Source organism: Muntiacus reevesi, chromosome 6, assembly GCF_963930625.1.
Source record: "Muntiacus reevesi chromosome 6, mMunRee1.1, whole genome shotgun sequence".
Taxonomy (NCBI): domain Eukaryota; kingdom Metazoa; phylum Chordata; class Mammalia; order Artiodactyla; family Cervidae; genus Muntiacus; species Muntiacus reevesi.
The window spans coordinates 62217187-62235987 of record NC_089254.1 but is presented as its reverse complement, the minus strand read 5'-3'; the positions used below and the strand labels follow the sequence as shown (position 1 = coordinate 62235987).

The following is an 18801-nucleotide window of genomic DNA, read 5'->3' as shown; positions in this document are numbered from 1 at the left end:
GGGGCTCCAGGTGGGTTGAGGAGAAAGGAGACAGCCCAGGCTGGGGTAGGAACCAGAGCAGGGCTGCCTCAGGTCCACAGGCTGAAGGTTAGAGGAGCCGCATCACCTCACTTAGCGTTTATCTCTGGCTCAGACTGAATCAGGGACCCTGACCTCCACTGCTCCACCCCACAGAGCTCACAGGATCCTAAAAACACAGTTTTATAATCCCAGGACTGGCAAGGAGCATGGAAGCCATTCCTTCTGCTTGCGCATCTCCTGGATCAGGGACCTCACGTCCTCCCTGGAAGGTCTATCTTAATCATGGGTTGGAAGCATGGTCAGATGACGCAGAAACCTTCCTCAGCAGCCCCACTAGGTCTCCCACCCCCCTCCATCAGGGGCACCACTGCCATTGGACTCCTCCAAGCAAGCTGCTCTCTGGGCCCATGAGAGCCCTCCGCTGGTGCAGACAGGGCAATGCTGCTTAGCATCAGATGCAGAGGCTGCGGTCTAGCCCACTAACCATCTCTCTGGGTGAAGGTATGAGTTCGGACAGACATACGTGTTTGTGTGTGTGGGTGGGTGCGTGCACGAGAGCACGCGTGAGTGAGCTGATGGGGGAGCTGTGCCACTATTCAGACACACAGAGGTTGCTATGATGTTTCTAGGATGAGGGGCTTCAGACAAACATGTGCCCTCCTCTGCTGCCTAGCGTCTCAGAAGGCTCTTTGCTCATGTGGGTGGGGCTGGAGATGTGAGTGGCCCTTCAAGGTGGGCTAGTGATGCTGCATCCCACAGCCTCTCAAGACACTGCCATTGGCTCCCATTGGACCCTCCACAGGGCAGACTCAGGCACCCCCTTCCCCTCCCGGGGCCCATTCGGAACCACCCCACTAGGATACTGTGTGTGACTCCTGTAGCATCTGCTGCTGTCCTCCAGAGTGGCAAGCTAGCCAGTGATTTGCCAGGAGGAAGGGGGCACAGGCTGTTCTCCCCAGGAGGTGAGGGGCAGGCCTGGTTCAGACACCACGCTGAGCGGCAGGAGGAATGCTGACCACTGCCCCCGACTCACAGCCCAGAGAGCCAGTCCCGGGACATCCAGGTAGGGAAGAGACTACACCCCACACTCTGGTCCAGAAACAGCTACGCTTCGCATGCCCAGCCCCAACACAAGCCTCACCCCATCTTTCCTGCCTCCTGCGCTCCCCTTCTCCCACAGTAGAGTCTGACCACCGCACTCACCCTGGGGGTTGGGAACATGGCCTAAGCGCCCCATCCCTCCCCACCGCCCCGGGGAGATGCGGGGCGGAAATTGGCTAAACAAAGAGAAGCCCTAACGGAGAAACTTCAGGCACCCAGAGTATATAATGTGGGAGATATATTTGGTTTCAAAAGGAAGGATTTCCTTCTTTTTCTGGGTTCTCAGCGCATGGAGCACGGGAATCGTGGGCAAACCGCTGTCTTACCGATGTCTGAAGCTACGGTGAGGTACGGGCAGAGGGAGCGCCCCTAATATTATGTCTTTAACGCCGGCGCTATGACCATGCCTTGGCTCTCACGTCGTCGACGCTGGCTTCGGAGCCCTCGCTACCCCCTAAACCGCCCTCCGGGGAGTCAGGCGTTGAGCCCGCGGCGGAGGGTCCCAGGGACACTCACGGGTCGTGTTGTACTTGACTCCGTTGAAGTACTCGGGGCACGGCCTCTCCACCAGGGCTCCGGCCGCGCTCCGGGGCCAGCACGTCCCGATCTGGTCCAAGGTCGTGTTGCAGTAGGAGTAGGGACCTGGTGACGGGAGAGAGCGGAGCGGGCATCAGAGGGGCAGCTGGGGTCCGCGGGGCGCCGCAGAACGCAGGGCGCGAGGCGCTCGAGCGCGGGGACCAGGCACACTCAACGAGCCAGACAAGGAGCCCGCGCCGCCCGGGTCTGCTCGCCTCTCGCCTACCCTCGGGGTGCAAGGGCAGCCCCCAGCCGTCCGAAACCAGCTCCTCGGCCAGTTCCAGGCTGCAGTTGGCCTCCAGCAGGCTGTGGAGCAGTGCCGCGTCCATTGCGCCCCGGAGCCGCGCGCGGAGAGGGAGTGTGACTGCGCGCCCAGCGTGGCTGCCAGGGGCTGGGTTCGAGAGTGAGCGGCCGAGAGAGCGCAGAGTCTTAGCTCCTCCCGCCCAGCCCCGGCCTGCCGACAGCCTCCCGGCGCTTCGCTCGAACGTCGGGAGCTGCCAGGTCTGGACCTTAGCGGAGAGGAGCCGCAGAACGCACCCTGCTGCGGGTCCACCCGCTCGGTCGCGGCCAATGGCTGCACCAGGGGGCGGGGCCGGGCGGCTCCTCTCTGCCGGGCCCAGGCTCCCGCCCCCGGCCCACCAGTCCAACCCAGAGTCCGCCTTCTCCGGCTCATACCAGGCCCCCAGGAGGGCGGCGGGAATGGACAGTGTGGGCCTTCGGTGGCGGAATGACCTGCCCGAGGGTCGAGCTCTGGGGACTGGAAAGCGCGCCCGCCCACCCAAGGAGCTCGCCTTCTGTTTCTTCTCCTTGATCGAGGACACCGGAGGGGATGACAGAGGGAGTGGAGAGCCCACGAGCAGATCTGCACTCTAGAAAAGCCCCCGTGACCTCTGGGAAAGAAGTGGATTGGAGGGGCGTCGAGGGAATCAAGGGAGTCAAGAGAGAGGCTGGTGAGATCAAGAGACTTCAATAGGTGCAGACCTGTACCAGCCCATGGGGGCTAGGGTGGAGAGGGATTTCCGGGAGAACCAGCCCTGGTGAGGCAGGACTGGAGAGAGGAGTGGGTGGGTGGCTTCCAACAGGAGCCAGGAGGCAGGGGTAATGCCAGGTCTCCCGCCTGGGTGACTGGGGACAGGAGTAGTGTTGCTATTCACTGAGATGGAGAAGTCCAGGGGAGAAACTGGCTGAAATTATCTGAAGAACCTCAAACACCCAAGTCTTACTGCCCTGGGGTTCAGAGGGAATAAAACGAGAAGTGACAACCTCTTTTCCTCTTGGCTTGGGCAGGGCAACCTGAAACTAGTTTCCACAGCCAGGTGTGTGTGTGTGTGTGTGTGTGTGTGTGTGTGTGTGTTTAAGTGTGGAGGGGAGCAGGGTGTGTGTGTGTGTGTATGTGTGTGTGTGTGTGTGTAAGTGTGGAGGGGAGCAGGGTGTGTGTGTGTGTATGTGTGTGTGTGTGTGTGTAAGTGTGGAGGGGAGCAGGGTGTGTGTGTGTGTTTAAGTGTGGAGGGGAGCAGGGTGTGTGTGTGTGTATTTGTGTGTGTGTGTGTGTAAGTGTGGAGGGGAGCAGGGTGTGTGTGTGTGTGTGTGTGTGTTTAAGTGTGGAGGGGAGATCAGACCCCACAGCAAGTGTGGAGGAGCTGAAAACCTTTACCTGGGATTTGTCCAGGCCCCTCAGGACTGCCTGCTCCTTAACTCCCCATGGTGGTTCCATTCTGAATGCGAGGGCAGGTCCACTGCTCAGGCCTACTGAGGGGGGTGGGGGTGGATCTGGGCTCAAGATACAGGGCCTGGGATGTGGTTCATCTCAACTCAGGCTGGATTCTGGCCTGCCTTTGTTTCTGCTCTCCTTGCATGTCACCCCAATTCTCACCCTCTCTTCTGGGGCAGTTCTTCCATCAGTGAAATGTTCTCAAGGCCCCTCCCAGCCTTGAGACTCTGGTCCTGAGTTATGAGATGCAAAGACTGAGGGAGATGTACATGTGTGTGAATATGTATGTGTGTGCTTTTATCTTTAGAAGGCAGGGAGAGCTGAGACCCAGTCCCAGCTGGGCTGGAAGCCCCAAGGTGGCTAGTCCTATTCCTTCTTGCCATCTTCCACTGGGAACAAAGCTGCAAGAGAAGGCTAAGAGCATCCTGAGCCAGCATTATTCCCTGAGCAGGGCGAGGGGAGAGGCAGACTGGGCTGGGTTTGTGTGCTCCCATCTCACCAATCTCCACATTAATGCTGTTCTCATTGCCCAGGCAGAGCCAGAGAGCAAGCATGGGACTCTGTCTGGGGCCAGCTGATTGGCAGGTACGAGGTACAGACCAGCCAGCCAGGTCTATCCTCTGCCTTTTAAATGGACAGAGCCCTTGGCTCAGCTCTGGGCAGCTGCAGAGGCAGAGGTCCCTTACTGTCCCTAATAACCAGTGCCAGGAGCAGGCGAGGATCAGTTGGGTCCCAACCCCAACCCTAGGCAGAGTCCTGTCGCCAGTGCCAGGCTGAGACTCGGCCCGGGTCCCAGACCAAGCCCTGGTGCCCAGTGTCCCCCACAGGCTAGACTGTGGCTGGCAGCATCAGCCCATTTCTTCAGTGGGAAGTAGTCTCATTCATGCACAAAGGAGGGTGCTCCACACACTGATCCCAGCACAGAGGGAAAGGAGAACCCAAGCTAAAGTTATTAACCTGTTCATCACCAGAGCCACCGCGTAGGAAAAGCAGCTGTCTCAGGGGGAGGTGAGTGCCCAGTGACCAGAGGCCAAGGACTTAACGTCTCACATGCAGGATGGAAGGTTGGCCTGGGTGACCTAGACTGCTCTTAACTGGAGAGCGCATGGGAAAGGTGCTCTGGGAAGTGAGCATTTTAGGGGCAGAGTTAAAGGCCATTCTGCATCTTGACGGGACAGTCGGGACCTGAGCACAGGCCCACAGACCCAATGCAGTGGCATTTCACTGTGGAGTTTATTATCACCAGCACGATTGTCTGTTATTCTAGATGTGACAGAGAGGAAAATGAAAAGAGGAGCAGCTTTGGAACAAATGGATTTTACAGCTCATTTTAGTGTTTGCAAATAAGTAAATGAGTAAGACATTGTAAAGAGCAAAAACTTTCCTCACCTAGATGAAATCCAACTACCATTAAAGTTTGGGCCTTTTTGCTAGCTAAGGAAGCAGAGGTGGGTGGGAGGTCCCTGGGATGGAGGTGAGCTCCCAGGCCAGGCACTGGGGCAGAGGTATTCGGGACAGTCTGTATGCCCCTGGGCTGGTGGGACAGGTTGCAGGTAAGTTATAGGGAAGTGAGACAGGTGCTGGGGGAGACACCTGTGTGTCATGGGCAGCGTGGGGGCAGGTACCTCTGGCCCACCTCTGATGGCAGCTGCAGTGGCAGTCCACATGCTCCAGGGTTCAGCTGAACCCCGGGCAGGCGTGCAGAGCATAATGGAAACACACACGGCATCTCACACAGTCATGGGTCTGCAGAGTACACACTTTCTCTCACTCATCCCACCACCCATCAGATATCCGCTAGAAACCAGGATTTAAGGGGACAGCCTGTCTTTGCATGTCTGAGGGGCTGTGCTCAGTCAGGCTGAAGAGTATACAGAACTGGGACAGGCTGTGGGGGTTCACCTTGGTTACAGTGGGGCTGCTGAGGGCATGGAAGGCTTGGGAGAGGCCAGAAGGTGCCCCACTCTTGCCCTGTAGCACTGGGGATAGTGCCCCAGGCCAGGCCAGACACTCCTTCCCCATCCTACCTCACTCCACCTTGGCACACGGGAGATGGCCTGGTGTCTTCAAGTGGAGCCATGGGACCAGGCTGTGGAGCAGGAAGGGTCCCTGGCAACTGTCCAGCCCCACACTCTCATTTATAGATTGCCAAATGGAGGCCCAGAGGAGGAAAAGGAATTTCCCCCTCCAACCCCTCCCAGGCCATCCTCCTCTCCACAGCAGCCGGACTGGGCTCCCTGCCTCCTCCACTGGGCAGAGGAAGTGATTTTTCTAAGATTGTGTGACTTCTTCTTGCAAGAGCAGCTCTCCGTTGCCCTTGGGATGAAGCCCAGCCCTTTAGCACCGCAAACAGCACTCTTCATGATTGTCTATTCCCCATCCTCTCCTCTTGCTTAACTTGAGATGCCCTTGGGGTCCACTCGCCATTCCCTTGGAGCATTCTCTACCTCCACACCTTCATAGTTGCTGTTCCCTCTGCCGGGAATGCCCTTACCGCTCTATTTCAGTTAACCCAGCTGACTCCCACCCACCCTTCTAATGTTCAGCTTAGCCCCCACCTCCTTTGTCTTATCTGGGGTGGGTGGCTCTTCATGCCTCGGTCTGCTGGGGGCTAGCCTGTATCACATCAAGGTTATTGGCTTTTGTGTTGTGGAAGGCAGGGCTGGTCATGTTCACTAACCAGTCCCCAGCACCCATCAGAGTGCTTCATGCTTGTGCTCAGCAAATCACCACTGAAGGAATGGATGCTTTGGCAGCAGCCCTGTCTCCTGAGATCCAAGGGTCTCTTCACATATGATCAGTCCAGGTGTGTGTGTGTGAGTGTGTGTGTTTGTGTGTTGGATTAGGGAGTTATTTCCAAGGGATCCTTGATTCCATTTGGACCCTTACATTGCCTATGGACTGAAAAAATAATATGCCTTACAACTTACAGTACATGCTCTATTAGATTCCTCTGTGATGAAAAAACAGAAATAATCCATTTAAAGCCTGCCTGAAGTCTCTTGTGATTATGTGTGTTTTTTCTTTATTTGGACCTTAGGGTCATGCAATTTAATTGATCATAGTCTTTGATTCATGACCCTTTGTCATCATTAGCCTATACATGGCCCAATTTTATTTTATTTTAGCCTATTCTTTTATGGAAGTTTGTATGTAGTAGCACATATAATGATCTATTGCCCAGTCCAAAACTAGATCATTACCAATCACTTACAAATTTATCTATATACTCCTTCCTCAGAGGGAAGATTCTTTTGAATGTTGCATTTATCATTCCTTTGCTCTTAGTTTTTTCAGTTTTATCACACGTACATACATCTAAACAATAGGTTGTTTGGTTTTACTTGTTTCTGAGCTTTAGGTTAGTCAATATGCATTTTCTTGATTGGTGGACACCTAAAAGGAGATACCTATCATGTGGGGACCAGAGAAACTATTCCTGAAGTTCAAGGGCATCCTAGCAGCCAGTACCGCCCACTGCAGGGGCATGGTTAATGAGGGATGATGCATCCCCACGGTGGCTGCTAGGCAGCACCACCAGCAATGTGGTGGATGAATAATTAATGACACAGGGAAATGTTCACTCTGAGTTACAAGAAGAAAAAGCAGGTTACAGAACTGTAGACACAGGATCATCCTGGTTTTCTGGAAAAAGAAAAAAGAAAAAACACGACACTCTATGGTGTGATAAACTTCTGGCAGATAGAAACATTAAAAAATTCCTGGGTTGTGGGATAATGAGCATTAATAGTCTTCTTCAGTTTTTAAAAATATCTTTTTCCAAATTAAATATATACATATATTACATATTCCATTTATAAATTGGATGAATGACATTACAAGTCAAGCAGGGGATGCCTTGTGATTGTGTTGTTTAAACTAACCAGTCTGTGGTATTTTACAGCAGCCCAAACAAATTAATGGGCTTCCCTGGTGGTTCAGACACTAAAGAATCTGCCTGCAGTGCAGGAGACTGGGGTTTGAGCCCTGGATGGGGAAGATCCCCTGCAGAAGGAAACAGCAACCCACTCCAGTATACTTATCTGGAGAATTCCATGGACAGAGGAGCCTGGCGGGCTATAGTCTGTGGGGTCACAAAATATCGAACACGACTGAGTGCCTAACGAGCAAATTAATACAACGGGTCTTGTGACTTGTTCAGGGTCACGCGGCTGTTAGGTGAAGGAGCTGCGATCCAGATCTCGGATTGGGTCTGACTGACCCCAGCACCTGAGCTCTTGACCACCCCATTGTAAGGAAGGCAGACGACAGGGTTTTCTTCTTTGATGCGCGACTCGAGCTGCGTTTGGTGCCGGGTCCCAGTTCTGGCCAGCACTCTTGTCTATCCTTGTGCTCTGGCAGTAGCTCCAGACCCCAGGGACGCCGCAGCCCTCCTCCTTCCTTGCTGCCTCTGTGGATGCAGCCCTGAGAAGGCTGGGACATTGGGCGGAGCCTTGGGGACGTCTTTCCAGAGCCCATGAAGACCCAGGGCTCTTCTGAGCTCTGCAGTGGCTGCCCCTGACTCTGAATCAGCTGCCAGGAAACTCTAAGGGGTCAGAACTCAGGGACCCAGCTGCTACTTCACAGGTTCTTACTGGGAGGTGACACCTGTAGCCACGGCAACGGGAAATGTATTTTACACCTTCTGCTGGAGTTTGAAGCAGAGAGGTGCCCCCTTCTTGGGCACCTGAATGCCAGCCCCGCCGCTTCCTTAGACACAGGAGGACTCCCGGCCAAGCCCTTCTTCATCAGTGACCTGTGCCCCCAGTGGGGAAGGGGGCTGCCCAAGGACAGACCCAAGGCCCAGGCCTGGAAGCCAGTCTCCATCTACCACCCGCTGAGCCTGGCTTGGCCCGCTTCTCCCCCAGGCCCAGAGGCTCGCCCTCATCTCCCTGGGTCTGCTGCAGGTGGGGGCCGGGGGCTGGCGTACCTGAGAGGTTGGCGAGGGTCTTGACGGAGTGGCAGTACTGCTCCAGCAGTGCCCACACGGGCTGGTCTCTGGGAGCCTGGCTGGACCCCACCTAGAGGACAAGAGGGATGAAGGTCAGGCTCTGGCTAGAGAGTGACAGCATATGTCTACCCCTCGCTGCTCCCTGCCCCACCCTGTCCTGTCCCTTATTCCTCTATATCATACAGAGTTAAAAAGTGGAGGGAAAGTTCAAGGCCCCACACAGCAGACCAGCAGCCCGGCCAGGCCTGGAACTCTGAAAAGACTTTAGAGGTGGTCTAGTGCAGCTTGGTGACCCAGGGAAGAACACGCTCTGCCCACCCCTCAGCCCTTTAAGGTTTCCTCCCCAGGATGGGATATGCCCTGTGCTCTTCGGTTGGCAAAGCTGGAGTGGGGGTGCCCACCAGCCCTTCAATCCCCCAGCAAACACTGTACAACCCCGACTGTGTGTCAGGCCCTGACTGCGGGACACAGTGGGAGTCTTCAAAGTAGTCCCACGTCAGGTAGGGACCCCCTAGACTTGAGGCTCAGAAGAGATGGGAGAAGAGTGGATAGTTTGACTTTGTTTCCCTGTCACACAGGTAAACAGGCAGTTACAAAGGTTAATATGTGGAAGAGACTCCTAACTTGAACTTGGGAAGACAGGGGAGGCTTCCTGGAAGAAGTGGCATGTTGGGGGCAGCCAGAAGGACGAGTAGGGGGAAAGGAAGGGACCACGGTGCCAATGCAGAGACTTGCCTGGGAACAAATATGGTTGTTGTAACAATGGCAATCCCATCCAAAAGACAGAAACCACCCAGGATCACATCTCCTGAAAAAGTCATGAGGGAATGCTAGATATGGAGGTATAAAGTAGATGTGGTTATCTCTGTCCTCGAGGGGGACCATCTGCTGGTGGGAAAGATGGATAGATAACCAACTTGTTACAGTGTCTATAATTTGCTTAGAAGGAATGGGGTAGCATTACAGAGGAAGTCACACGGATGTGGGCTTTGAAGGTTGAGTAGGAGTTTGCCCAGTTGGTAAGGGTAGTGCTGGGATAGAGGTGGTGTCATAAGGGTAAGGGTAGTGTCACAGGTAGACAACAACACATGTGCAAAAACCAGAGAGGTTGGGAAATGCATGGTGTGAGACTGAACAAAAGCAATGCCCTCTACAGTTCTAACCATTGTCTTCCATTCTTTCCAAGACCACTGCTGTTCTTATCCTATGACCAGTGTGTGTGTGTGTGTGTGCACTTGTGTGTGTGTATATGAGATGACTTTTGCACCACCCCAACACTGATATTTCTGATTCTAGGAAGACTGCCCCTGTAGTGGGCAGCCCCTCCCCTCTCTCCTGCCTGTCAGATGCTCCCTCCCTGGCAGCTGGGTCATTGTTTGCCCTACAATATTCCCAGGACCAGAGCCTGACAGCCCTCAAACATCACGTTCCTCACATCAGGCTTAGTCCATTTCCTGTGCTGGGGCTGGAGGCCACACGCTCACCCTCACCACGCCAGCCTGGAACCCCTAATTAATTACCCCGCTTGGTCAGATGGGAGAGCGAGGGTGGCACCTACAAGCACTCATTGCTCCTGGGTTCTGTCAACTGTCTCCACAGGGCTAAGGGCAGAAGGAACTGCTGGAGAGCAGAAGTCCCGTGTGTGAGGTTAGTGTGCATAAGGGGTATGTGTGCGGGGCATGTATATGTCTGTGTTGGGTGTGGCTTGTGTATGTGAATAATATGCATATAGCGTGTGTGTGCTATAAGGAGCTTCCTCAGCCATCGGCCAGGAGCTCTGGCCATTTGGCTTGCAGGACAGACACTGGGAGCCATGGTCCCGTTGTTCACATATCCCAGGGATGCCAGGAGCTACCCAATGTCAGCTCTTGGACATCAGGAAGGCCCAGCTGCCCAGAGAGCTGCCTGCCAGGAGTGAGGTGGGCTGGGGAGGGACACTCTGGGTTCCAAGATCCTCCAAGAATAATTCTGGTGTCCCACCCTCAGCTGGTCTGGGGAAAGTGCGGGTCTTGGCCTGACCCATTACCCCTTTCCAACCCCCTTCTCTTTGTTTGAGAAGCAGCTGGTAACAGTTTATTTGGGGGATGGGGTGAGTTCTGAGGAAGCCACCAACCTCTGGAGGTCATTGGAGAAGCAATGCTCAATGCAGAGGCACTCAGCGTTAATGGTGGACTCTGACCGACCAGATTTTGCATCGTAGATGCAAGCTCCTTCTCTCAAAGCCCCCAAAGGCCACACTATGGCCTAGTCACTCAGTCATCTTGTGTTCAACATTAGGTGGGAGTCTGAACACGCGGTGCTAAGCTCACGGACAGGGTCGCAGGACATCCTCCAGTTGGACTCAGGCTTTGTGGGGTGTCCTTGTCTCGGTCGCTGTGACCTGAGGCCACAGCTGAGTCTTCTTGCTGAGTAAAGCAGGGGGCACAGCCGCTGCGCTCAGCATCGGTGTGTGCTGTTCAAGTGTGGGCAAAATGGTGAGCAGATCAGAAAGGGTTTGGAATAACTCCCAGATCTGGACTCCCTCTCCTTCTTCGCTGGTCCAATAAGCTGGCAACGACATTCATTCTCTTCAAGGGGCCAGTTGGGTGGATCTGACTCAGCTCAAACCTGCGGCATACCCTGGAGGTGCCTATTTTGGACACAGCCGCTGTTGCGGGTGGTGGTGAGCGGTAGGTGGGCAGGGGGCAGGATGAAGAGACTGGTGCCCTCAGAAAGCACACGGTGGGCCAGGGAGAGCAGAGACACAACCATGAATAAATACCCCCAAGGGCTGGGTGATGACCGCCTGGCAGACTGCAAACACGCCCACATTCAGGGCTCTGTGGTTGCTGCTCCTCAGTGCTGTGGCCTTGACCAAGTTATTTAACTTCCTTGAATCCTGGCCTCCTCCTTTCAAATGAGGATAATACAGGCCCCTGGGATTTTGTGTGCATTAAACAAATTACTGAATATCAAGAGCTGGCACATAGAAGACACATGTTCCATGGTAGCCCTCGTCATGGACTCTTGGAGGGGTCTAGTTAGAGAGTTCAGAGATAGAGGGTTCAAATCTCATTAGAGGGAGTCTCATGGCCTGAATCAAGCCCTTCTCCTCTAGAAAAACCTCCTGGAAACCCTGTGTTCCACCTTCCAAACCCTCCAGCCAGTGCAGCTCCCCCTCAGTTCTCTGCAGCCCCCCTTCCACAGACAGTGGCCCCTGAACGTATATCTGCAGCTCCCTCACCAGGCTCACTGCTCAGCAGTGCTCAATGGATACTGGGTGAAGAAACTGGGCATGGAAATCGAGTTCAAGGGAGGAGGAAGGGTAAGAGGAGCAGAACGAAATGCTAGGGGCAGGAGGTGGGCAAGCAAAGGCTGAGAGGCAGTGAAGCACACGGCCTGCTCAGGAAGCAGCGAGCTTCTGGTCTAGGGATGTTATTAAGAGGGTGGGACTTCCCTGGAGGTCTGGCAGTTAAGAATCCGCCTGCCAATGCAGGGGACACAGGTTCGATCCCTGGCCCAGGAAGATTCCACATACTACGGGGCATTTAAGCCCACAAGCCACAACTACTGAAGCCTGCCTGCCCTAGAACCCATGCTCTGCAACAAGAGCAGCCACCTTGATGAGAAGCCGGCACAGAGCAACAAGAGCCTAGCCTGTGCTCACTGCAGCTAGAGAAAACCCACCCCAGCAATGAAGACCAATGCAGCCAAAAACAAATAAAATTTTAAAAAGAGAGCAGAGGGTTGGAAAGAGGCTTCTTTGATGTGTAGTCAGCATTTCCTATGTGCTAGATGAAGCTCTGAATGCTTCAGCAAAGTCCATTTAATCCTCACAATTGCCACTGTGGTCTCTGTAATGATCCCATTTTATAGGTCAGGCAACTGAGGCCCATAGTGGTGAAGTCACTGCTCAAGGCCAAACAATGAGTGAATAAGGGGCAGAGGCAGGATTGGACAGACGGTCTAGTAGGTTAAGATACACACGGAAGAGCTGGGTAAGAAGGTGAAAGCCTCTGGTCCACGGATGCTGGGAGGACCCTGGCTCCAAACAGGGTGAGTAAGAAGCTGCTCTCACCACTGGAGTGGGGGGCTTCAGGCAGACAGCTGGTCATGGCAGGAGAGGAGGCAGACCCAGTCAGTAGAGCAGGGTGTGCTCAAGAGAGACAAGAAGTCTGGCTTCTGGAACTGACTCTGAGCCACCTGAAGACCTCTTTATCTCTTATGTGGGGGACACCTTGGGCTTCTGCTGATCAGCTCTTGGCTGTTACAGCAGCAGAGAGTTGTCCTGACGCCTCAGTCCTGCCCCACGAAGCTACAGGCTGCTGGACCTCAGGGCCCATGTCTGTTTGACTCACATCCAGGTCACAGTTCCCAGTCCAGAGCCTGGCACACAGCAGGTGCTCAATAAATGTCTGTGTGGATGAGACCATGGTCCCCTCCACCAGGTAGAGTGGCACCCTGACCCCCAGTTCTGGGAGCTCAGGCTCTGGGGCTTCCCTGCTTGCCAGGCAGCCTTCTTTCTGAATTCTCCCTTTGAGAATGGCTGGGGTCCTAGTTCCAGCCTCGGTGAGTCTGGAGTCGGAAGTTCTCGCCTTAGACGAGGGCAAAGGAGTCGCCCTGGCAGGGGGAGGAGGCAGTGGGTTGAAGCCAAGATGCCAGCTGTTCTTCCTCCACCCTTGGGCCCTGTCCAGGCAGAACCTGTGCCCCAGGGGCCAGGCGGGCTTGAAAGGTGCCACCTCCCTGGAGCCAGGGGGTCTGGCCCAGCCTAGTGCTCCCTCCTGGCTTGGCGACAAGGCTTCCTCTAAAATTAGCCACTGGTCTAAGCCTGGGAGATTTGGGACCACAGGTCCTGTAGCCAGGCTGCCAGTAACTGGAGGGGAACGGGGTGAGCTCCCACCCTGCCTCCCCCCTCTCTGCCCAAGGTCAGAGAGGACTCCTCTGGGAGGGGGAGGAGTCCTCCCCAGGGTTCGCTTTCATTCACCGGTTTCATTGAGCCTGAGCTAGGAATAGAGGCAGGAGAAACTCAGGCCCTGTCCCCGGGAAGGAGGAGGAGATGAGGTCACTGGGGGACAGGGGAGGGAGGAAGGAGGAGAGAGGGAAGAAAGGGGAGAGGAGAAGAGGAACAATAGAGGGAGACAGAGGGGCAGAAGCGAGGGCAGAAACGTGGGGGAGAGGAGGCTGAGCTGGGCCCTGAGCAGACACAGTGGAGGCCATACTGGAGCTGAGGCTGGCCGAGGCAGAGGCTGAGGGACTGGCAGTCAGACGAAGGAAGTAGGTGATTATTTTCTGGAGTATCTGGGCAGACTTTCTGGAAGGTGCTCTGTTCTAAAAAATCAGCTGCCCAGACCTCTGAGTGAAGACCCCAGGAGTCCATAGCCGCCTTCCAGCCAGATCTCCCTTCCCTGCATGTTCCCCAGGTCCCTCTGCCAAGATGTCCCACTCTCCCATCCAGCCCACCAGCTTGCCTGGAGAAACTTCCAGGCCCCTCCTTGCCAAGTGTTCTCCCTCGTCTCTGAAAGCCCGTGGCGCCCTCTCACCTCTGTCCCTCTTCTGTCCTGTGTCACACCCTGAGTTCTGCACACAGATGTCTGAGGGACCAGCAAGGAGGGATACAGAGGGTGGTGGGAGGGAGGGAAGGCAGGAACTGCAGGGAGCGGTCTCATAACAGGTCACGAGGCCTCAAATGATCTCTTAATGATCCACTCATCTAATGTCAGGCTACCTTAGAGTCACCTTTTTCTGATTGTTTTGGTATCTGAATATCTTACATTTTCATTAACAGAACTGAATCTGCAGTCAGTCTATCTCCTTTGAATCCTGGCCCTACTACCAGTAGATGATTGACCACGTGAACTGTGTCAGCTTTCTCACCTGTCAAATGGGGGTAAGTAAATGATGGTCTTATGCCCCAGGGTGATTGTGAAGCTTAAAACCAGTAATGTGTCTCAGGGCTCAGAACAGTATCAAGCATGTGGTAAGGCCAGTGCAGATGCTAAAGAGAATAAACAAAATAAACTTATGGAATAATATACCTCTCCCTCTGGAAGATTTGAAATGACATCTTAAAAAAAAACAGAATTTTGGATACAATGACCTGAGACAAACTGACTGAGGAGTCCTAAAAATGCTTAAAATTAGATAAAGTAGAAAATGACAGTTAAGAGAATACAGAATAGTCCCGTAATTCATAAAGTGCTGCAAATCTGAGACTGACTAGGAATATGAAATTAAATGGGCAGTGCCCTCAGACAAATTGGTTTTTTAAAAACATACTAAAACATCAACAAAATGGCAAAAATGGAGAGACTAAATTAGTTGATTAGGTTAGAAAACACTCAGAGAGTACTTGAATTTGGGGGAAGAGTTATTAAATGAATTAACTTCTGGTAAATGGCCTCTGAGTTCCCCCACCCCCACCCTGTAGACCCTGGGTATGGGGGGCAGGCGGGGGTGTCCTGGCCCCTGGCCTTGGTCCTGGGGAGGGCTGTGCAGGTCAGGGAGGGTCCAGTCTTCTGGACTCTGGGTTTTCCCTCTTTCCCTCTTCTTGGTACAGATGACCCCACAGGAAGCAAGAAAAGTTGTTTTGAGGTCCGAGGGAGTATCTTGTTGCCCAGATGTCTGAGGATCTGGACCCAGATAAGACTCTTGGGGTTTTCACAGAGGGCGATGTTGTTGCTTTTTAGTCGCTAAATCGTGTCTGACTTTTTGCGACCCCATGGATGGTAGCCTGCCAGGATCTTCTATGGATGGGATTCTCCAGGGAGGAATACTGGAGTGGGTTGTCATTTCCTTCTTCAAGGATCCTTCCTGACCCAGGGATCGAACCTGTGTCTCCCTCATTGGCAGGCAGATTCTTTACCAGAGTGCCACAGGGGGCGAGGCAGTTTTAATCAAGGATTTTGGAATCCAGCACCATCTTCCTTAGCCTTACTTGACCTCCATTTCCATCTGTAAATAAATGTCCCCACCTTCCCAGTGTTTTAGTAAAGGGCTTGGCATGGCGTCTGGTGCCCAAGAAGGCTGCATGATTTCAGCACTGCTTTCAAAGTAGCTTCTCAAGGGCTCAGAGGGCAGCCAGTAGCACCAGAGTCAAGGCTTGGTTCCTCCAGGCCCTTGCAGTGGGGGCTGGCCCAGGGTGTCCTCACTACTCAACTGCCTGCTGGAACTTTCACAATTGTAATAGTGAGATCAGGCTCCTCCCCAGGTCAGTGAGCCCTGAGTTCCCCAGGGATAGAAATCAGGTCCACCACAACCACCATGCTCCCTGAAGCCTCATACCATCTCTTCTCAGGGTTGGGACCCTGGAGCCTTCCCTCTAGCTTGCTCTTTTCTCAGTGCCTATCTAGGACCACCCCATCTCCACCCCCACCTTCCTGCCCACCTCCCGCCAGATCTCCTCGCAATTCTGGCAGAGGCTCTTACATCTGCACACATTTGTTCTTAGCTCCCATGTGTGTGCTTAGCCGCTCAGTCATATCAGACTTTTTGAGACCCTTTGGACTGTTGCCCATAAGGCTCCTCTGTCCATGGGATTCTCCAGGCAAGAGTGCTGGAGTGGGTTGCCATTTCCTCCTCCAGGGGATCTTCCTGAGCCAGGGAACGAACCTGCGTCTCTGGTGTCTCCTGCATTGCAGGCGATTCTTTACTTGCTGAGCCATCAGTTCCCATGACCAGTTAGTAAATACACAATTAATTCTTCACCATTATTTTCTTCCTGCTCATGTCTGCTCTAGGCTAGCAACTTTATAGGGTAAAGGCTGATGTTTTCACCCTTGTGTCTTTACTACACATGATCCTCCTTAAATACTGGTTGAATAAAGTATTACTGAATTAATGAGAGGGCTGGAGGCCAGGTCCCTCCTGGGTTCACTTACTTCCCTACCACCTGCTCCAGGTCACTTACTCTATTTTCATAGACAACAGAAATCTCAGAATAGTTGGAAAAGGATCCAGAAATAAATAGCATTACCACGAAGACCCAGAGCAAGGAAGACTGCTCTTTGGGGCTAGAGAGACCACAGGCTCTTTAGCAGTTATGCAATGATAACTTTGGGTGGATAACTAGTCTCTAGTCTTGGGCCATCCAGGGGGCTAGGGGCAGGGCCTGGGTGGACTCTAAGGGGAGAGCAGACTCTTGCCTCCGAAGTTCCTGATCCTAACGTCCCTGGGACCCAGGGTAATCTCCCACAGACTCCTCTACCTGCATTGGAGTCTTGGACAACAATCAGCAACCCTCTCCATCTAACCAGCTTAGGCAGTTGGCATCACGGCTCCCAGAGGGGCAGGGCCAAAGGGCAACCCTGGTCCTAACACCAGCTCCCTTGGAAGGCGCCCACCCAGGGAACAAGTGCGAGGGGGCAAAAGAGTTCAGAGCCCAAGACATCAGGAGTGGGGATGAGCGGTTGTGGGTGGTAGTGAATCTACTCCACAGCCTCCACCCCTCCCTGCAATGTCGTTAAAAGGATCTGGCAGGTTCAGGGGACTATCTGCCCATCCTCTCTTCCACCTAACCAGATCCCCTCAAAGCGCAGGGCCCCTCATGTCTTCATCTCAAGTACCTGGTACAAAACCCCAGCTGTATTTACTGAGTGCTAACTCTGTGCCAGGCACGGTCACAGTCATTCCTCATGACAACCTTATTCATTAAGCACCAAAACCATCCTCATTTTACCCAGGAGGAAACTGAGGGGAAACGTGAGAAGCCTGCCCAAGGTGACACACCAATCAGCAAAGCAGGGATTTGATCACGTCTGTCGGCAAAACCACTTTGCCACAGACAGTGGATGCTCAACGAGTCCTCTGTGACATATGGGGGTGGGACCAGGCCTCCTGACCTCCATCCTGGCTCTGACCCTTGGCCCGCATGGCCTCGAACCCTTTTAATGTCGTGGCTCTTCATGAAAAGTGTGGCCCTTCCTCTCTGAACCTCAGTTTCCCCATCTGTAAAATGGGGAAAGAGTTAGAGATCACTTCCTCCCACATCCATTTCTGGGTATCACTCCCAACCTCACCCCCACTTCTGCAGCTCTTTCGGCACAGCTCCTCCCCATCTCAACACCCCCAGTTCCCACCTGCAGACCCTGACTCTGGCCAGTGCGCACACCCACAGCTTTGGGCATGGGGGGATACTCACAGCTTTGAGAAGTGCTTGGCAAGGTTGGTTCCCCCAGGTACCCCCTTGGCTCCATTGCTCATTTGGTACTGAGGGCTGCCTGGTTTCAGGCCCTGAGCCGAGGGTGGGGACGAGCCTGCCTGCAGGAGACATGGGACAGCTCTCTGGGGATCCCTTGTGGGGAAGGACCAGAACTGGGATGGGGTGAGGAAGGGACTTGAGGCTCCTGCAAGGGAGGGGAAGTGCGATCCATGGAGGAGGGGACAAAGTGGACAGAGACTAGGAATTCCTGGACCTGAGGAAAGGGCATGTCCTAGACACTAGGGCGTCTCCCTGCACGTTCTGCTCATCCGTAAGGGCTGCTAAGTCCCATCCTAGCTGGTGTTAAGAGTTTCATCTCCCTCCCCTTCCCCCTCATTTAGGCAGGACATCTCCATCCCATCACCGGATACAGGGATCCCCAACTCCATCCCAGCCACCAAGCCCTAAGACCTCTTCCATCCATCTCCTAACAGGGCTGAGTGAAACTAAGCCCAGTACCTAGGAAGTGAGCCCCCCACCCCCCACCTCCACCGCCTCGCAGTCAGCAGAGCACGGAGCTCCAGCTCCCAGCACCCCGACCCTGAGAACAGCCCCCCACCACCACAGCCCACACTTACTTTAAGCAGTGGCGGAAGGAGGCAGAGCAGACAGAGGACACGGTGCGGGACGTGGAGGAGGCGTGGGGGCCCCGCGGGACCCCCCATGCCCTCTGCGGCCGCGGACAGGAGCGCACCTCCCAGCGCTGCCGTCCCGCCCCGCCCGCCGCCGCCCGGGCCTCCCACCCTCCTCCGCTACCGGCCAGAGCCGAGTGGGCCCCTCCCTCCCCAAGGAGCCGGGGCGGCCAAGGTGTGGCCCGGGGCACTGGGGGTACCTCCCGCCTCCCCCGCCCGCAGGGACACCGCCCCACGGCCCGCCCCCTCCAGGTTATTTATAGCGGTGCTGGGCAGTGGCTTCTGCCTAGGCAGCCAGAGCCCAGACTCTGCCCCCAGAGAAGGGGTTAATGCCTTTCACCAGCCGGCCACCTTTGCCAGGGCTGGAGCTGCCTGCTCTGGGGAGAGAGGAACTGAGAAAGGGAGGAGGGGGTCTTGGCGGTGGTTGTGGCCAGAGCACTGAATAGGCTGGGTAGATCACATCCCCACCAGGTTTTCCAGCCCTGCCCGCATCTTCTAATTATCCCCGGGAGCTTTTACCAGGCTCCCCATGCCTACTGGAGACTTCCCTGTTGGCTCAGACTGTAGAGGGTCTGCCTGCAGTAGAGGAGACCCAAGCTCAACCCTTGGGTTGGGAAGATTCCCCTGGAGAAGG

The 18801-nt window shown here is 54.5% G+C and overlaps 1 protein-coding gene across 2 annotated transcripts in view; it reads right to left on the bottom strand.

Moving 5' to 3' along the window:
• CRHR2 (corticotropin releasing hormone receptor 2) overlaps positions 1-18269 on the bottom strand; it is a 44988-nt gene extending 26719 nt beyond the window's left edge. The window contains exons 1-3 of one of the 2 annotated variants that reach the window (XM_065938772.1): positions 18114-18269; positions 8340-8430; positions 1639-1764 (exon numbers count right to left, since the gene is read on the bottom strand). In XM_065938772.1, the coding sequence (XP_065794844.1) occupies positions 1639-1764; positions 8340-8430; positions 18114-18200 (304 nt within the window). In that variant the 5' untranslated portion in view covers positions 18201-18269. Of the gene's footprint in view, positions 1-1638; positions 1765-1924; positions 2077-8339; positions 8431-18113 lie in introns of those variants that run through there. The other variant, XM_065938773.1, reaches the window with a different exon arrangement.
• Positions 18270-18801: the final 532 nt, after the last annotated feature.